The sequence below is a fragment of the Argiope bruennichi genome, chromosome 10 (genome assembly GCF_947563725.1).
Source record: "Argiope bruennichi chromosome 10, qqArgBrue1.1, whole genome shotgun sequence".
NCBI lineage: Eukaryota > Metazoa > Arthropoda > Arachnida > Araneae > Araneidae > Argiope > Argiope bruennichi.
The window spans coordinates 66,053,155-66,075,166 of NC_079160.1; the positions used below are offsets into that span (position 1 = coordinate 66,053,155).

At 31.7% G+C, this 22,012-nt stretch overlaps 1 protein-coding gene across 2 annotated transcripts in view; it reads right to left on the reverse strand.

Moving 5' to 3' along the window:
• The window catches only part of LOC129989125 (acetylcholinesterase-like), a 58,698-nt gene that overhangs the window by 2,275 nt on the left and 34,411 nt on the right, over window positions 1-22,012 (reverse strand). For both annotated transcript variants that reach the window (XM_056097454.1, XM_056097455.1), the window contains exons 4-9: window positions 21,778-21,963; window positions 14,981-15,171; window positions 12,268-12,430; window positions 8,055-8,248; window positions 5,728-5,884; window positions 3,636-3,765 (exon numbers count right to left, since the gene is read on the reverse strand). In XM_056097454.1, coding sequence (XP_055953429.1) covers window positions 3,636-3,765; window positions 5,728-5,884; window positions 8,055-8,248; window positions 12,268-12,430; window positions 14,981-15,171; window positions 21,778-21,963 — 1,021 coding nt within the window. The remainder of the gene's footprint in view (window positions 1-3,635; window positions 3,766-5,727; window positions 5,885-8,054; window positions 8,249-12,267; window positions 12,431-14,980; window positions 15,172-21,777; window positions 21,964-22,012) is intronic.

The following is a 22,012-nucleotide window of genomic DNA, read 5'->3' on the forward strand; positions in this document are numbered from 1 at the left end:
CAAAATTGACCATTTTGCAAAAGTATGAATATTGGTTTACAGTAGTTAAAAAAAAGGATCTGAAGTTTATATCTACTTGTAATGAATGATGTGGAATTTCGGATTTGAGAACGAAAATTCATATTCTGTTAAAAATTTTGCTATGTATGTGAGCCTATGGAATTGTATATGTAGAAGTGCGTTAAATAATGATGAAGGGATTTTAAAATTCATGAAAATCACGGAGTCGAACTTTTTTACGATTGCAGTAAAAAAGAATTTAAAAAATCCAAAACCTTAGATGATTGTAACTCATAAAGCCATCATTAAATGGGAAAAAGACTGATTTTCGAAGTAAAAAATAAAGACTTCGTCGTTAATAATAGTCATTTTAATATTATCAACTCAGACAATCGAACCTAATAATATACATTCAACTCCATCCCGAAACTGAGTTACTCGTTGTTCGAGATTTAATTACATGTTAGTCTCTTCTTAAAACGAGCAGTACCTACATTAGAAGAACAAATATAGCCTGCGGTGGTTAGTTATTTTAGGTGTTTAGAAAGTCAGGTGCAGAGGAGAAAGACATTATTACAAAATAATCTACCAATTCCCTACTACAGCTTATATAATTGCAGCTGTTTCTTTTCTTATTATTTTAAATTTAAGTACTTTTAAATAGTTTCTGAAATAACAATTGCATTCGGTTTAATGAAAGCATTAATAAAATATAGTGATGCACTTTTAAAATTTAATGAAATATATTTTTATTTTATATAAATGGTACAAATGAAATTCGAAGATAAATATTCCTTTTGAGTTTATGTAACACTTTTCAAATATATTCAGTACGCAATAACCGAACTCGCACTCACTTAAATGAGAGTGATGGATATATATTATACGCGTTTTACGCAATAGCTTGGAACTTATAATTTTGGGAATAGTTTTGATTGATAAATTAGTTATTACTAGTAAAAAGCTCAATGTGTTCTCGATGCAACTGCACTATGTCCGTCCAACATATTCTTTCTGAATGCCCGAATTTTTATACACAGCATTTACATTTTTTAAAAATCTAATAATATTGTTTTATCTACTTTACTTGGAAAAACTCCACATAACCTTTTACCCTTTTTCAATTCCTACTATTAGTTCACACTCTCCCTATATATATTTATATATCTTGTTCAAATGCAATGAATTAGAAGAATAAAATTTACACCTAGGTTATAGATCTTTATTATACTTTGGATTAAGGGTACTTTCCCGTTAGCCGGGCGCAAATGTCGCGAAACGTGAATTTGGCGTAAATTTGGCGAAATTCTACATTATATGGCGATTTTTCGCTTGCACTCTTCTAACGGATTGTGAAACAAGCGCGAATTTCCGTAAGAAATTTGGCAGAATTCTACTTTAATTGACGATTTTTAGCGTGCGCCCGGCTAACGGAAAAGTACCTGATTAAGTTTATCAATAGAAAATCTATCTGTCTATCCGTCTATCTGCATGTAAACGTGATAACTCAAAAAGAAAGAAAGAATGAAACCATGCATATAATTTTACCACATAGATATGCAAATGTATTGAATTTCGAACTAAATTCATCGATAGATTGGCTGTCTCTCAGCCTGTCTATTTGTTTGCGTAGTAAACATGTCAACTCCAGACTGTGATTACAGATGTAAATGGAATTCGGTATGCAGTCTTGACATCAAACATACAGTTCTGTATTAATTTTGAATTTAATCTATTATCTATCGGTATTATCTATTTAACATAGAATAATTTGAAAAGTAATTTGTTAGATATATGGATCTTAATATATTATTTTTACATGAAATAGTCGGAGAGAACCAAAATTAGGATCAATCGGTAAAGAAGTATTGTAGTTCTAAAATGCATTCTAAATTTTCTTTACTGTGTGAAGAGATTAAACATAAGCCAAGCCATAATGCTGAGGTATGAGGTAATGAGCAACCCTGCTGTTTTTTTAAACAATTATAATTCAATGGATAGTATTGGAGTACGTTTTTTTTCTTTCAAATTATGGAATTCGTTTATGCCTTCTTTCACAATGACATCTTAGTTTTGGCTGATTGATTAATCTGGCTTTTTTTAAATGAGGAAACGTTCCTTTCAACATTTAATTAAACCGCTTTCTTTCTAAGATATGTATGATTCTAAAGGATTATATAAGCAACTATATTTTTATGAAGAGATGCCATATTTTATTAAAGCAAAACTACGCATTCTAAAACGCGAACACACATACTGACACACACACACTTCTGTTATTAGTAAAGATTTAGACTACCAGTAAATTTTGTTCCTTCTTAAGAGAAAGTGCTAAGAAATCATATTTAAACAACATGCGTTTAGGCATTAATATCATCAATATTTTAGCTCTTATACTATTTTAAAATCTGTAACAAAATATGTTATTATATTTTCAGATGAAAAACTTATTTGATACAATACATTAGAAGAATTTTATTAGCACAGTTTAAAGGTAAAGTTAAAGGATTTTTGCCATAAAAGTTGAATAAACTGTACTACATATATTTGCCTAGTCAGACAAATGCTTAAATCTTTTGGACTATTATGTTGAATTTGAGAAATAGTGCGATAAAGCAGTTATAATCTCTAGTAATCTTTATAAATTGGAAGTAGACGAAACCAATAAAAGGACATTAAAGACAACAAATTATAGTTCAAATAGGAAAAACTAAAATCACACAGCATTGAATCTTATCTGGAAAAAAAAAAAAAAAAAAATGTCGCTCTTGGTTTTATATATTGTATGCTAGTAAGAACTTGAGAATCGAAATATATTTTTGCTTTAGTTGTACTTGAAGAAATTGGCAACAACTTTGGGAAATCAGTGGTCCAAACTGCTATACAGTAATTCTTTAATTATGAAAAGGATTTAGCTTTTAAAGCCATTTTACATCGGGACAGGCAAAATTCATGTAAATGGATTTCAAAGTTTAATAGAAGTTTACCAATAATGTGTAAAGATCTTATGCCAAATTTCATCCGTGTAGCTCAAAGTGTTTTTAAGCTATCGTGTTCACAGACAGACATAATTCCAAATAAGTTTTCCGCACTTAGGGTAATGTGAAACAGAGATTCCTCGAAATCTTGAACTGGGTTTTTTCTCCCCGATTGTTATATATATATATATTTTGCATATTATGTACAAGAGAGAGTAAAAATTCTGTCACGTGTTTTTAAAGAAAATTAATTTTTTTCCACTGTATATTTTGAAAAAAAAAAGTGTTCAAACAATGTAAATCCATTAAATTTCTCCATCCCTCATAAATAATTAAAATTAATCATATTATTAAATAAACAATAATATCAAATTTCATGACGTCATTTTAACTAGTTCAAATAATTTTAATTTCCCCCTTAAACTTACAAATTGTAATAGATATTCCAAATTATCATATGGAGATGCTCGTGAACACGTTGTGACACCGTGGAACTCGAAACATCACGACGTTGCCGAGTTCAGCAAACATTTTCTACACACTTACTTATTTAAATGAACCGAATACTAAATTAATGTCAAGGAACTATATGTTGATTCAGTTAGATTTTATCCGATTTCATTGTGGTGTTTGTGTTTGATAAGAAAAGAGACTTACCCAAATTTTGCAAAATCTGTCCACAAGGAAACGACTCTTCCGCTAACTAAGTTGTCCAACAACGAAGGTTGTCGCAATCCTTCCACATCCAGGCTGAACAGATACAACAGCTCGTCGCCGTGTGAAACGCCTGGTAAATACAGAAATTTTAGGTCAGAGAAAAGCAGAGTCACTGAAAACAATTGTATGCTTACGGTTTCTTTTAAGAATTTGGAACCCGGAAGTTTTATTTCCGGAAAAAAAGTGGACCGCAAATACAATAAGCTTCAAAAATGAGTCCTTCGAATTTTTGTAATAATTTATTGTCCCCTGAATGAAAATAACGACAAAGTTTTCGGCAGATTCTATAAAGGAATAGTATCAATTGCAATGATTTTTAGGACACGACTTCGAGAAAAATTCTACAGATCATCACCGCTTATGATCCCTAGAATCTCAAACAGCCCTCTTTCAATATTGATAATAAAGCTTTATTCATGTTACTTTATGATCAAAACTTATGGGCTTTCTTTTGAGTTTGTTTGTCTGATCGGTACTGATTTTACAATCGATTTTAAATTAACTTCCCAATGGACTAGAAATTTGAAACTAAACATAACTCAGAAGGTTATGACAGTGCTATATTAACTCCTTTTATTGTTTGCTTAGTTCAGATGTTGTCATCGGATGTAGCTCATTGGGCAGTTAAATTGATTGCAAAATTTCACACACACAAGACTAAAACTTAGAAAGTAATTATTTGAATATATATTTGATTTAAATATATGCTTTTAGAATGAAAAAAAGTATGAATAATTTCTATGGATTACTATACGGATTGCTCTAAAAATTTGTGATTATGAATTTTTAAATTAAAAATTGATTAATTTGTGCATAATAGAGGAAATTGAAAATCAGTTGTAAAATCTGTACCTAATAAACAAAAAAGACGGATAAAAAAAGAGAGTTAAAAAATTAATAAAAAACACTACCACGATTTGTCAGGACGGCATTTGCCGGTAATGAAAGTTTTGATTAGTTTAAAAAATCAATTACAGAATTGGTACCGAACAGACAAAAAACAATCAGACAAGAAAGGGAGTTAATATTGCCCTACCATCCTGTTCTGAACCCAGTTTGAAGTTTCAACTCATATGGAAATTAATTTAAAATTGATTGCAATATTTGTACCGAACAGATAAACAGATAGAGAAGAAAGCAAGTTAATAAAAACGTGGAAGAAAGAAGTAACTGGTGCAGGAAGTTACTTTTGTGTTGTGAATGGAAAAGTTGTTCTGTTCGAAATATCCACCTGGTACTTTCTTTGTAATTCTGAAATCTTGTTAATTTTAATTGTTTTTCTTGAGAAACTCGCAATTAAGCTATTATTAGATAGCATGTGTACATATTAAACGCTATTAAAGAGGCTCTTACCCATTTTCGCTCTCATTCTCTAAACGACTCAATAAAATAAATTGTGATTTTCTCAGACTCAAAATCAGCACTCGAAGCCATACATAACGGTAAAACAACGATAACACGATAACGCAAGAAATTTCTTCCCTTCTCCATTTACTAAATATACCTTGCACTCTCCAGTGGATCCCAGCTCATGTTGGAATTGAGGGGAACGGATGTGCAGATGCCCTTGCAAAGGAAGCACGCGACGAAGACCAACCTCGAGTAGTCACCTGTGCAGATGCGAATGCTGCCGCCAGGCGAAGTATCTACAACCAGCATCTTAGCAAGGCAACAATCCCCGATCTAAACTGCCCAAGAAATCTTTCCTCTACAATAGCTAGGCTTACGTACTGGACATTTCAAAGGCATAAAGATCTCACGAACCAATATAAAATCCTATCCCATCTGCAAGTACTGTCCCCATTCGCAACTAACTCCAGATCATGTTATTGACTGCTAGGCCATTATCGGTTCTCTCTTTCAGCTTGGACCACCCCCAATCGAAATCCTCCATAGCCATCGGGCTTCAGAACTTGCAGATCTTGTCACCAAGACTTTTGGAGGACTCTAATCTTTTGCACTAGCACTGTATGCATAGACACGACAACAACAACATGTGTACATATATATTAAATTCATGTGAATATCTCACCTGGATCAAAGTATGCGATCGGCGTTCCATACTGTATCTCTACCATACTGTTTTCTCCCCTGTATTCGAATGTGTACATATAAACTGGAGCTCCTGTTGTAGAGTAGGCATGCACAGTAGCGTCGTTGCAAGCTACAAACATCGCATCAGTAGACATCTGTAATAAAGGTCAATTTCGAAAGAAATTATTTTTAAAAAATGAAGCGTAAAGTACTCTAAAATATTATATTCCACTATATTGCAAAATTGCTTTAAAAGAATTAAATTTTTGGTGTATAAATCCATGAGTTATAGACAATATAATTGTAATGTAATAAAAATCATTTTTGAAAAATATATGTAAACTACTTGGCTTGGTTATATTAATCTTCCGTTTTGAAACAACGCTAGGATTATCTTCGGATGGACCTCGTGATTTGAAATCGCTGTCAGGGGACATTCTCTCTTCAAACGTCCTCATTACAATTTTTTCTTATGTACAGCTGACCACCTCGCCACCATTGAACGAAACAGTATGGGCAGGATTTGTTGAGGCTGACTGCTGTCTAAAGCCGGCCAATTCACCGAATTGTCATCCTATGCGAGGCAGTTGACCCTCAGCCACTATGTGCTCAATCTGTGACCTTCCTCCTTAACTTTTGGGGCCTCTATTATCCTGTTCAACGAGGAGCAAGTCACCATTTAAAGAAAATCTCAATATTCCTCCAAATTCTCGTTCCACAACTAAAGAAATTCAAAGACTTTAAAACACTCAAATAGCTGGTAAAAAGCTGGCAATTTTTAACTTCATGTCCTTCAGTGTCAACCTCATTACACTAACGGGAGGATGTAGATTTAACGCGCGCTAATCATACAAATACGACGGATCTTTAGTAAAAATGGATTTCGAATGTAGAACTTCGGAAGATGCGACCTTATTACTAGGCTATTGCGATCATGTGCATAGCACTCAAAAATATTTTAGTAGTTATATTCATCCACATTGTGAAATTTTTTTAATGAAAGATTTTGCTATATAAACCAATAAGATAATTTTTTATACGAAAAGTTGTTAAAATATTTTAGGGGTTATCAAAATATTTTTTTAAAAAAGGGGCTTGAACCTTTTATCTTTCAATGCAAATGCTAAAGATAGATCAAATGCAAATGCTAAAGATAGGTCGGAACTCCCGTTTTGTTATTCCTTTCTCAAGTTTACTGAGGAACTAAAAAAAAAAAATAATAATAAGGATTCACGCCTGAGAGATTTCGAGGCAAAGAGAGAACTTCTCAGTTCATTGAGATATTTTTCCTGCAAAGAGCGTAGTATTATTCACTTAGTTTAATTGAAATCAATTAAAAATCATTCTATTTTCATACCCAATGGACAAATGAAATTTAGATTAGAAAAAGGAATTCCTTCTTCCTTTAAGAATCTCCTAAATTCTTATACCTTTTCATATTAAAATTAAATTGAATTTAAATTGTAACTCGAAATATATTTAATTTCCTTAGTTAACCCTTTAAAGGGCCATTTTTTTCTAGTCATATTATGTTAAAATATTTTTAGGCTTGAAATTAGAATAAGAAAAGGGATTCATTTAGCTTATAAGATTAATTTAATTTGATTAAATCATTAATTTGGTTTATTAATAATTAAGTGACAAACCAAGACACAGAACTGAAGCATATAAGCTTCTGACTTACTAAAAAAAATTTGTCAGAACTTATGCCAACCTTCATAATTTCATACAAAGATTGATAAATTTGGTGGGAAGCATACTTCCCACAGCCCTAGAAAGGGTTAAAACGAGTTCGATTAGCAATATCCCGCAAACAGAATCTTCACGAAGATGTACAGCATGTATGGTACTGGATACTTAAATGAAATTGAATTTTGAATCGGGAACTACTGTTATTGTGAAAAATTACGAGATCCCTTCCAAAATATACTTCTTTTGTTTCTAAATGGGATTTTAAAATTACTAACAGAAACCAGAAATTAAATCAAAATCGTGGCTGTTAAATAAAACCTTGGATTTTTTTTTTTACATATAAAGACTATTAACGAATTAAAGACAGAAAACACAGTTTTATAACTTTTAATTTTAATTTAGAATCGATCAAAATAAATTATAATTACAAACGATATTTTAACATTATGGTGGTAAGAAATTTAGAAATATCGAACTTAAATTAACGAAACTTCATTATAAGCCATAGGTACTGCTGTTTTTAAAATGAAATGAAGTGCATAAAAATCATAAGAAATTTGTCTGGTTTGTCATTTCAAAACTGCATTGATTGTTGAAAATGATGATAAATAAAAGCATGCGTTTGAATCTTACGTTGATGAAGGGATGTAAAATCTGTGACACGTTCGAATGGTTGATTCTGTTGAAGTACTCGAATATGATGGTCTCGGAAACAGAATCCACATTCCCACGTATGTTGGTGGTGGTCAGAATGAACATCGGGATTAAGTGGGTGCGAAGGAAGTTGGGATTTTCTCGCAGAGCATTACGGTAAGTATTCAAAAGAGCTGAAAATTAAAAAAAAATGTGTTTTATTTCATTGAAAGCATAATAAAACATTTGAATTAAAGGTAAGAGATTTAGTAAGCACAGTGGAAAGATCTGGAGAAATTTTTAAAATCAACAATTCCTAAAATAAGTAAATTAACATAAAAATATACTGCTTGAATAGAAAAAAATGGAAATGAGATAATATTTTTTACTCTTTGAATTAGAATAAATTAGAGCGCAGAGTACAATTGAATTGAAATCACTAGAGGGGGTCTTCAGTTGCTGAGCCGATGAATGCTGTAGGAAAAGGCATTACTTTAAAATAACGCTTTACAAAATGTCCAATATGTTTTACCTCCTCTTTAGTAGTGATGATGATGATTTTGTGTCCGCGTTACCACGGAGAGGGGGTGCAGTAGCTTCTGAGGGTAAAGATCCCTGAGCACCCGAGGGCAGAAGTTTGACTTCTAGCTCATATGTAGATGACACACGCACATTCGCTTGCACAACCCCTTTTTACAGGGGGGCACATTTACGCACCTCACAGATAGAACACAGATGAAGAACAACCATGCCCGAACCGGGGAACCGCCCACATTACGGGGAAGATGCGCTACCCCTGTGCCAGGACGCCGGCTCTTCTATAGTAGTCCAACTGTCATATGAGAAATGCATCTTTTGATTCTTTCAATACTAATTTCTGATAATATGATAGAGCTTGAGCAATAGATGGGAAAAAGAATGATTTCTCGTTTGTTGTGTTCTCAGTCAGTTATTTAAGGATACTAAGTAATTGATCGCTCCTCCAAATATAGAGCTACCTAGAAGTATAGATTGCAATCTATACCTTGTAATGGCAAATGGAATAATTTTCGAATTTTAAAACTAATTTGTACATATTAATAACTTTGTATAATCTTTTGAATTATAATTATAATATTCATTCTGAAGAGAGCATTAAGATTGTTAGATGCTACCAAATAAATCAACCACTGCTATTTATTTGGAAAAAAAAAATGTAACACAATTCAAGTATCTTCTCTACTGACATTACAAGTGGTGTTCAAATGAAAAGGTACAGAACGATACTGTGAATATAAATGAAGACTTTATTCAAAGTATACACCATAGGCCTGAACACAACGATCCCATTGATTAACGAGCCGAAGGATTCTTTGTTCCCAGAATTCCTGTTGCCGTGACGAGACCCAGTTCACAGCGTCTTTGAATTCGCCGTCCGAATTGAAGCGCTTGCTTTTCAGATGTTTTTTTAAGGAATCAAACACATGAAAATTGCAGGGTGACATGTTTGGGCTGTAGATGTCACGCTACTTTCTCCCATAGCGGTATAGGCAAATGTGTTAACGGTTACGTTGTTACGACATTTTGTACCTTTTCATTTGAATACCCCTGTACATAACAGCATTATAACATGTAAATAAACTTTATATTCATTTATGCTTAGAAGTATGCTAAATGCAAGGAGAAGGGATTTTGTCAAGGCAAAGCCTGTAATATGAACATGAATGTATTTTATGCGTTTTGCATTTCAGAATATTTATTAATGAATAAAAGGATTAAAAAACGTTTTGTCCTAGCCACAGAAACTCAAATGATGGCAATAAATTATTTTCTACTCTAAAGTATTAATCGACCCATTCCCAAGTTTATTCGAGTTCAAGTGTTTCGGAACTTTGGAACGGCCTATTTTCTATTTCAGATATTTAATATATATATATATATATATATATATATATTTACCTTCCCCAAAACTCAGTCTTCTCAGATTTTACAAAGAAGCCGTTTCAAACATTATAAAAAGAAGATAAAGTCTCATGGTGCTATATCTAGTAAATATAGAATCAGTGAAGCTGTATTAGTTGATTTTTTTAAATGAAAAAATTGCGAATCATGATGACACTGTGAGAAGGCGCATTATAGTAACCAAAACCCTACAAATTATTTTGCCGCTAATCAGACTGTCTCCAATACGGTACTTTGTTAATAATATTGCGAATAATTAAGTGACAATCAATAAGCATCAATTCTCTAATTGAATCGTTCTGTTGATGGTCAGACATAGTAGATAGGGTTACAGAGCGAACTATGACGAATTTTCTAATTTCTTTTAACTTTTTATAGCACTCAAATAATCTAGCTTTTGATAGACAAATACCTTCGCGATATATTTATAACAGAAATTGCTTTGAAAAATAACAAATTTTAATGATTATTCTTTACCCGATTACATTCACTAGTTTGGAGAATCGAAATTTTGAATTTTTTTTTATTATCTAATTAACACAAATTCATTTTCAGACGATAATATGAAATCAAATGCTGAATGCTGCCAGATATTTATATAAGTCATGATAATATTTGATATAATTGCTTAGACGATTTCTAATTTATATGCTTTTTAAACAAAATATTTCCGATAATTTTGAATGCAGTGCTGTTTTATCGTATTTATCTTCAGATATTTGCTTCCAAACAAAGAAATTATATTCAGCATACTCTTTATTCAAATTCACTGTCTGCCTGAATTCATTGCACATTTTTTCTTTTAAGTTTACAGTAAACATGCTTCAGTTTTTGTAGAAAAATATGAATATATTTCAGTACAGACAATGGCGACTCTAGAGCTTTCTGTTCAATATTTCTGAAAACGCCGATGCATTCGTATGAGTATGTCAAAAATTCTATGAGATAAACATTGTTTTGAATTTAATCAACTAAGAAAACTTTTGAAAAAAGCTGAGCAGTGTTTTTGAAAAAGGAAGGGGAAAAATATTTCAGATTCACGTTAGAAAATTCAAGTATTTTATAGTTAAAAGTTCGATATTGATGCAGCATTCTTTTATACTGGCTTTTAAATAGAATATTTCAAATTTAAGTGATATTGATTTCAATTATTTTATTGCATAATTTGATATTGATTTGAACAAGTTTAATAAAGACTTATTTCAAAGATCGTTGTATTTGAGAAACAGCTGAATGTGAGCATTTATTTGCAAATAGTTTATTGAAAAGTTGAACTTATGCAGTTTTGATTTAATTAATATGCTGAAAATTACCTCGCAAAACTAAAAAAAAAAAAATTGTTATATATCTATGATATGGTTAGGCATATATCAGTATTTGCATTAATAAGTGTATTATTTCTACTACATCTGAATTAATAAGAGTAATATTTCTACTGCAGTTATCTACTATTTAATTATAATTACTTTTAACATGAAATTAAATAAAATTTATTTTAAAATTAATTATTATTAAATTAATTACTATTAATTATTTATTAAATATTGCATTTGAGTGCAGTTCCAAATCGATTCCAAAACAAAATTTTGATATGCAGATATTTTAATAAAAATGCAGAAATAATTCTAATATAGCACTTTCTTTTAAGATTAAGAAATTATTTAAAAAGTAATCTATTGCGCAATGGATTGTGATTGGTTTGACTTTGGATGGCAAATCAACTATTACACTTTGGCGGGAATTTATGAATCGTGCGATCCTTGATGAGTTTTTTTGGCGATTTATTCCTGGTATACGGTTAAAAATATCCAAAAGTGAAATTTGTGTTTTAGACGAGGGAAACAAAAATTTGGTCCACAACTACGCTCGTGAAGACAAAATGTCATACCAAAATTGATATACTTAAGTTATTGTGTTTTTGAGTTATCGAAGTAATTCTTTTTTCCAATTTACACGGGCAGTAGTTTGTAGTAGACTTATGCCACCAAGTTCATATTTTTCAATTTTATGAAATATAATAATGCGAAATTCTTAAAGGGATGCATTTCATATTAATAGTTTAACAGCAAAATAAACAAATATTCCGGGCAAACAAGCTGGGTCTTCAAAAATAGATAGTTTTTTTGTATTTTAAAATAAATACATAGCAATTAGGACTCTTTTGAAGTAATCGCTTTCTTTGCAAGAAGCCGTTGAAAGAGTCGACTTGACTTTAATACAAATGAAGCTTTTTAAATAACTTTAGTTGCGTATTAACAGATCATATACTTACTAGGGTAAAAGAAAGCTCCTTCGTCTCTATTGACTCCAGCCATTAAAGGTACCCGACGGAAATTGCCAGCGTTCAGTAAATTTATAGGAGTGTCTGGTAAAAATTTACCATCTCCACTTTTTTCCACTACTGGCACGGCTCGAAGAGGATAGTCCCCGAAGATCTGAAAATGACAAGAATCGAATGCTTAAGGATCAGAAAATTAATATCGTAATTTATTGAACTGTAGAAATATTTGATTTAATTTGTTACATTAACGAGGTTTGAGAGCGATATAAAATACTATTGAATAATTATACGCATATTTAGGTTTCAGATTTGATTCACACTTTGATATTTAATTCTCTGGATATGATGATTCTCTTCAAAGAAATGGTATGTGAAGTGTTATATTATTAAAGACACCCTATTAATTCAATATATTGTACGATATTTTCCACTATATTATTAAATATTCCGAATGTCATACAATATTAATGTGGATTTTGTACTTAAAGGGTATATATATTTCCGATTAATTTACCTATATATCTTTCATTAGTTTTAAGAATGTTTAAATTTTTTTTATTTAAGTATGTAGTAAAATTAAATTTAGATGTCTGTTAAGATAATAGATTTTGTGTTATAATGTACAATTGAAAATTGAAGCTTAACTTTCAAGGAACTTGATGAACAATCTGTACAATATATATGTGAAAAGAATAACAAATACAATACATATAATACACAAGTAAAAATATCCAAATTAATGCGTACAGTACATATATAAGAAATATCCCAAAATGATGTGATTTGTATGCTTTAAATCCAAAATATTTATTTTGTACAGTTAAATAAACGAAGGAAATTATTTATTCTTAAATTAATTCAATTTTCTTTCATTACTAGAGAGCCAGGAAAAGAAAGGTAAAAACACATATGTGTTTTATTATTATAATTCGGCCATTCAACCCTCTCCCCTCGAAAAAAATTTAATTATATAATTATTTTGTCTACTGATACCCCTCCCTTACCCTCACCAGGATTGATGGATCTATGTTCCTCCGTCTCTCCCTCTCCCTACTTTCCTGTTACAATATCACGATATACATGACACACTTGACGCATGTACACTTGCAGCAAAAATGATCGATTCACAATCGAAGGTTTTGAATTGCAACTACTTTATTTTTATTTAATTGATTACCATAGCATTTCTATTTCAGCATGTTGGAGCTGGTTCTGAATGAATTAGATCTTTGAGAGAAATATGCTGCCCATAAACATCTACTTCATTCGATTCCAATCCCAACATGTCAAAAGCAATACAGGATTAGTTTTGATGATAAATTTAATCTTATTCAGACCAGATCATCACTTTCACACGAAAGTAAATATATTATAAAAAATAAGAAGAAATAACATGTTATTTATCATTAATTTATTCACAAGTATTTATTTTATTAACGATAAAAGTAATTTCTTAATGATCTATATATTTAAAATAATAAGAAAAATCAAAGAACGAGTCCTCTATCCCCAATCACTGCTCCGATTTCACAAATTTTCACTTCATACGAAAGCTTATGACTTCTAAATATGTCATTAATGTTCGGCTGTCTTCAACCATTAAGAAACATTTCAGAACTACTATTTCATTAGGCATTCTCTGTGAGAAAAATCAGACAGACTCCTCCAATCCCAGTACCGATTTCGCTATTTTTTATTTTCTTTAACAAAGCTCATGGCTTTTAGTTACTTTATCAATGATCCCATGCGCCTTTTGTTTTCTAGATATATCGTGGAAAAAATCTTTAATGCAGTTCCCAGCTTCTACAACTGAACTGATTTCGCCGCTTTGCGCACATAACTAACCAATCAGAATGCGTTGTGTGAAAATATAATTTAAATTAGTACTTCCATTTGATGTGATAAGGTGTAGTTCACCAAAGTTGGTTGATATAATTAAATTGATTTTATTAATGTAGTAGACAATCAGCTAAAGTCTTCTAGTAAATTGATTAAAATAGTTTAATCGTACCAATTTATTTTTTGTTTAAACGTGCCATATATATATTTTTTAAATTTTGTTATACAACACTTTTATTGTGGATCTTTTGCATTTTTGGTTATCATTAATATGAACACCACAAATTTCGAATTTTTAATTAGAATAAAAGACGAATTCAAAAGGAAGTAATCGTCAAAAGACTGTCATAAATATTGTTTGAAACATTCCAAAATATTAAGTTCTTCAAATTGATCACCATTTCATTTAAGTTTTTCTTATATTTTAGAATAAAAAATTATTAATTTTTTTATACTTTATGATTAAAGAAATGTTTTTGGGCGAAAGTATAATATGTGTAGTAAAAATAGACTATCTCATAAAAATTTAAATATGAAAATAATTTATAATTCAGTATTTAAATATAAAATGCACGAAATTATATCATAACAGGAACTTCACTACATTTAAAGACATCATCAAATTTATAAAAATAAATAAAACTGACTGCTGTCTAATAAGCACTTCCATTTTATACGCCTGATTCACAAAAGTAACATTAAATCCACCCGCCGCTAATTAAGAACCATCTGAGTGAGAATTTACTAACCAACTGTTTACACATTTGCGCAGTTCGAATTTTAATCATTTCATGTAAGGAAATAAATTGAATTATAATTCAATTGAAAAGTTATTTACTAGAAGCCTTAAGGAACTATTCCTTACCTTAGTGTCCTTCTGAGCGTTTAAGATGTCCATCACCGGTTTCAGCCTCAAGCAGTCCAGAATTGCAGTGGGCGAATCCGTTGGGCATTTAACTCGCTGAGCAATTTCGCGAGCATACCCGAGAGGTTCGCCTTCTAGGGCCCAGTCGCACAATGCAGAACCGCTTTGCATAATTGCTCGACTGAAAAGACCTGAAAACATCCGTTGAAAATTAAAATCCATCATTCGAATAATTAAAATTAATAACAAAAAAATTTTCTTCCTTCGTATACGTAGTATGGAGAAAGAATAGTAATCATCAAAAGTGACGAATTTCCACGTTTTAGACTTCCTTGAGTTCGAAAAACACATGTTTGGAAAATGTCCGTCCGTTTGTATATCTGTCTGTGACAAAGATAACTCAAAAACGCTTTGATCTAGACGGTTGAAACTTGGTATAGAGTCTATCTATCAAATTTTCTGTTAAAAATTTGAGTAAAATCTGTTCAAAACATATTGTTTGTCCGGCTGATCGAAGATAAATTAACACAATAATTACAAAAACGAAAAGAGCTAGATAGACAGCATTCTGTACACATATTTAAACATCTATAATGTAGACACCTATCAAATTTTGAGCCAAATCCAACTATGAGCTAGATAGACAGCATTCTGTACACATATTTAAACATCTATAATGTAGACACTTATCAAATTTTGAGCCAAATCCAACTATGAGCTAGATAGACAGCATTCTGTACACATATTTAAACATCTATAATGTAGACACCTATCAAATTTTGAGCCAAATCCAACTATGAGCTAGGCAGACAGCATTCTGTACACATATTTAAACATCTATAATGTAGACACCTATCAAATCTTGAGCCAAATCCAACTATGAGCTAGACAGACAGCATTCTGTACACATATTTAAACATCTATAATGTAGACACCTATCAAATTTTGAGCCAAATCCAACTATGAGCTAGACAGACAGCATTCTGTACACATATTTAAACATCTATAATGTAGACACCTATCAAATTTTGAGCCAAATCCAACTATGAGCTAGACAGACAGCATTCTGTACACATATTTAAACATCTATAATGTAGACACCTATCAAATTTTGAGCCAAATCCAACTATGAGCTAGATAGACAGCATTCTGTACACTTATTTAAACATCTATAATGTAGACACCTATCAAATTTTGAGCCAAATCCAACTATGAGCTAGACAGACAGCATTCTGTACACATATTTAAACATCTATAATGTAGACACCTATCAAATTTTGAGCCAAATCCAACTATGAGCTAGACAGACAGCATTCTGTACACATATTTAAACATCTATAATGTAGACACCTATCAAATTTTGAGCCAAATCCAACTATGAGCTAGATAGACAGCATTCTGTACACATATTTAAACATCTATAATGTAGACACCTATCAAATTTTGAGCCAAATCCAACTATGAGCTAGACAGACAGCATTCTGTACACATATTTAAACATCTATAATGTAGACACCTATCAAATTTTGAGCCAAATCCAACTATGAGCTAGATAGACAGCATTCTGTACACATATTTAAACATCTATAATGTAGACACCTATGAAATTTTGGGACAAATCCAACTATGAGCTAGACAGACAGCATTCTGTACACATATTTAAACATCTATAATGTAGACACCTATCAAATTTTGAGCCAAATCCAACTATGAGCTAGATAGACAGCATTCTGTACACTTATTTAAACATCTATAATGTAGACACCTATCAAATTTTGAGCCAAATCCAACTATGAGCTAGACAGACAGCATTCTGTACACATATTTAAACATCTATAATGTAGACACCTATCAAATTTTGAGCCAAATCCAACTATGAGCTAGATAGACAGCATTCTGTACACATATTTAAACATCTATAATGTAGACACCTATCAAATTTTGAGCCAAATCCAACTATGAGCTAGACAGACAGCATTCTGTACACATATTTAAACATCTATAATGTAGACACCTATCAAATTTTGAGCCAAATCCAACTATGGGTTGACTGTGTGTCTGTCTATAAATTCCGAAACATGTAAACGTAATAATTCAAAAATGCAGTGACTTAAATATATAAAATTTTATATTGGATTTTGTGACTACAAGTGCAGTTTTATGTCAAATTTTCGTTACAATCGATTCAAAACAACGTGCTTAAAATACAAATTTGATTTTCGTAACTTTATTTGTGTACAATAGTGTTTTCAGAGGCTATCGCATAAAACCCATCAAAATCTCGCTGAATTTTAAATTAAAATCCTAATTAAAAGTTCCAAGATGCACATTCACACCCTACAAAGTATATTAATGCTAAATTTGATAACTTTAAGTTAAATGGTCTGGCCTATGGAGCACCTACAGCACATACCTTTATTATTAGCAGAGATTGAGAAAGTGAGCAAGAAACGGGGAGGGAACTATGATATTCGACTGACGAGCAGAATCATAATATTCATTACTAGAATTGTTCTGCAATCGATTATAGATTCATTATAGACTTTTTACTCGATTTTAATTCCATCGCAGATCTTTGATAAAATAATGAATTCATTCATGCGTAATATTTATAAAAATCCTTATTAAAATATTGATCTTTCTGTGGTATGTATTATCTCCAACATGAGCAGAATAATTGATAATATTCCACTTCTTTTTATAATATTATTAGCTTTTATCTAATAAAAAGTTTGAGAAACTCCATTATGTTATGTACAAAAAGAAAAAATGCAATCATTTATCAAAATTTCATTCCAGATATCATTTCTAGATGTTTATACATCACATTTCTCCATTTCTATTTTCGTTTCATATTCGCCTATTTCTGCTTTCATATGCCGACTAATGATGGTGCCTGCAGCGCATAGATATCCTGTTTTCGCTTATTCATTTCTCCTGTGGCTGCGCCAGATAATGGCAGTTAGGTACAATTCTGCATATCTCGAAATTTATACACAGCACAACTTCTTAAATTTCTTTTGTGAGGTTTTAGGCATTAGAAAATAAAATTTCTTAGAGAAGTGTTAGTCGTCCGATTTATTTGCAGCCTGAACTGTTTGTTAATCAATCACCCACTGTATATAGAAATGGTTTAATTAATAAGATGATACATTCATACCAATGTATACATTATCTGACTGCAAGAGGTCGTTCGTTGTTCTGTATTCAATTTAATTTTAATAAAACTGCTTCTGTGCAAATTTTACCATTCTAGTATACCTAAGTATTAAAAAAATTAAGGATTAATCTTCAAGACCGCAACATCATGGTATGCTAATGTTTTAGTCTTGATTGATTTATCTTTTAAAAATTGCTCTTAATTATATAGCAGCGATGAAGAGTGCTCACACGCGCTCACGCACACACACACACACACAATTTAACAATCAAAATCGTCGCAGGGTCCATTGGAAAATATATATGAAAATCAAAAATTAAAATGAAATCTACGATCGCTAATTTCAAGTTATCATGTGAGTATTTTTTAAAGTCCTTATTTGTCATGATTAATTTAAGTCATTAACAAGTTAAAATCGGTTTGAAACCATCACGAGACTTCTCTATCGGTCTCTATCCCCCCCTCTCTCTATATATAAGGATAATTTTTTAAAACTTTCACTTTCAATTCTTCTAATTGGCAAATAAAGTTTTGGAGCTCGAACCGATTTTGAGATGAAATAACAGCTATGATGTCATAGTTCTACGTTAACTTTTTAAAAACGCATCTGCTGTCAAAGAAGTATACAAATTAATAATGCAATACTGGTAAAAGAAGGTCAGCCTTTTAAAAACGCAACTGCTTTCAAAGAAGCATGCATAATAATAATGCAATACTGCTAAAAGCAGGGTAAAAAATATTTGCGATTAAAAGATGCTGATGAAAATTGCCATTTATGCTTTATTCGTTGCCTACGCGATTTCGAGCTTCAAAACCCTCTAACCAAAACAACATCATGTTCTCATATGATAATAACTAAAATAATGAAATATATTGTAGTGAAATATATTTAAAAAGATATTTGTAAAATTTATTAAAATCTGAGAAAAAAACTGAAGTGAAATAATATGGATGCCATTGAAAAGATTTTTTAAAAATTTTATTTTGCAGTGAAGCAAAAATTGTTTTATTGCAAACATATGCTTCGAAATTATGCAGAAAAAAGTTACAATTTTGTTTAATTTTAAATTGAAATCTTTAAAAAAACCCTTCTTAATAAGAATTTATTACCAACAAATTTGGTGGCTAGAGTTCGAGCGATCGAATGATTTTTTTTTTTTATCAAAACTCAAGTTGCATGATTCAGTTTACGCATGACACAGATGGTATGCCAGTCCATAAAAATTGTTAACCAGCTGGAGTGACCTCTCCAAAGCTTTCTCGCATACTCTCTAATAAAGGTGTTATCCTAGAGAGCGTTTTGCATGGAATCAGCCTATAATAGTTACGAAATATCAACCTTAGGCTTGGATTTAGCATTTTTACTGAATGTATCGTGGCATCCTTGGCGAGTTATTTGGTAATTTATCCTTGGCATGCGATTATTAGTACCCGACAATCAATTTTGTGTTTTAAACGCGTTTTTCCCAACCGATTGAAACAAAACTATACTTGTAATTCTAAAATCAGATACCAAATTCGATACATTTAAATCATTTTGTTTTCGAATCAACACGTTTACATGTTTCTCGAAGTACAGACCGACAGACGGTCAACCCCTTCTTGGATTTGGTTCAAACTTGATTCGTGTCTACATTATAGATGTTAAATCTGTCTACCGAATTTTATCTATCTAGCTTTCTTCATTTTGTAGTTATCATGTTAACTTATATTCGAACAGCCGGACAGACAAACTTCTACGAATAAATTTTGCTCAAAATTTAATAATGTCTACAAATTTGCTGTTAAGACTATAATCCCAACCAAATCTCATTGGAGGATGAAGGAATAAATTGATCTCAAATAAGCAATATCAATATCTTCACAGAAGGCTCAAAAACAGAGCATGGAGTTGGCTCTGGAGCTGAGTTTTGTGCCCTGATCAATAATTCCTGGTCCTACCACTGGTCTGCCAAACAGAATGACAACAATACTGTTTTTCAAGCTGAACTCGCCGCACTTCATGAAGCAGTAAAATACGCATCTCAGTTTTCAAACAACAGCACTTTTAAAATAATGTCGACAATAGAGCTAGTATCATGGCATCTTCTAATCCAAAGAGTACAAACCAAACAGCAAGAGAAATTTTTGGTGTTCTGCTTTCAAAACTAACAGTAAAAGTCTCATGGGTTAAAGCACACGCGGGCAATATGGGTAATGAAAACGCGGATCAACTGGCAAAGGACGCAACGCAAAATGGGCAATTTTTTATGCGAACAAAACTTTCTAAACCACATATAAAAGTCCTTTTCCGGAAAGACATGCTTGAGGAATGGCAAGGATATTGGAGCAATGGTGTCACAGGCAGAAAGGTTTTTAACATCCTGCCTTCAGTCAACTTTTATCCCACTAACTGGAATCAGAGAGGATATTATTTTCTTCTCAGAACACGGCCCTTTTCTTGCCTACCTCAAAAGGTTCAATCTGTCTGAGAGTGACCAGTGCAGTTGTGGTGGGATAGGCACCGCACTCCATTATGCTACTGAATGCATCCTTACAATCTCTTGGCATATGAAAAAAACCATCACCAAACCATGAACAGGGATGGCTGAAAAGAGTCGCCAGCAGCTTCCTTTCCAGGCAAAAAATCCACAGTATAATCCAATTTATAAGTGAAAATAGAGACCTATTCTTGCCTCCATAGCTCTCAACATCGTTTCATACCAAAAAAGACTAAGGGAAAAAACAAGCACCGTAGTCTCCTATCATACATTTCAATCAAATAGAAATTCTCTTCATTCCCATTTACCAAATTATTTTCCATCTGATTTTTTAAAACTATATCCTGATCTACTATATCATAAAAATAAGTGAACACAAAATATATGTATATTTTTACACATTTTATCTCTCAGCATGTTATAATTACAAATTATATTTCTAAGTTGAAAAATTTTGTGAACGGTTTCATCTTAATATAATTTCTTATATGCTTGTAAATTCTGTAAATAGTTATTTTTGTTACGTTTTTTCTACTGTAAATATTTTGTTACGTAAATAAAATTCCCTTAACATGCCCACCAAACCATTTAATGACCAGAATGGTCACGGATACGGGGGTATGAGATGGCGTTCTGTTCTGTTAAGACTATATACCAAATTTCATCCCGCTAGCTCAAAGCGTTTTTGAGTTATCTTTGTCACAAATATAGACAGACGGACATTTAGACCCCCTCCCCCCGTGTTTTTCAAACTCAGGAAGGTTTAAAACGTGTAAATTCGTCAAAATTTCGAGTTTGAATAGTTTTTTAATGATTATTATACCTTCTCTATACTACATATACGAGAAAGTAAAAATTGTTGGTCTAGTTAGGCATCAGTTCATTACCTATGAGATTTATGCTTATCTAAACATACTTGACACTGTGGACTTTCTATTATAGCTTTAACATCAGCCATATCAAAAATGATAAACCATGCGAAATGCATTCATAGAATGAAAGAAAGTGGAAATTAACTAACATATTATATAAAAGATATTGTGGGAATTAACTAAAATATTATATAAAAGATATTGTGGGAATTAACTAACATATTATATGAAAAATATTGAGGAAACTGGCCAACATATTATATGGAAAGTACTGTGGGAACTAACCTTGACTTTGGGGAGACAAGATATGCATGAAGACGCTGGCAGCACCAGATCCTTGTCCGAACAAAGTGATAGCGTTGGGATCCCCTCCAAATCGATCTATATTTTCTCTCACCCAACGAATAGCCAAAACCTGGTCCTTGAGACCCATATTGCCGGAGCATGTTTGATCACCAGAGCTCAAGAAACCTGAAGGAAAAAATGTTTTTATTATATTTATTTCTATTCAAAATATTTG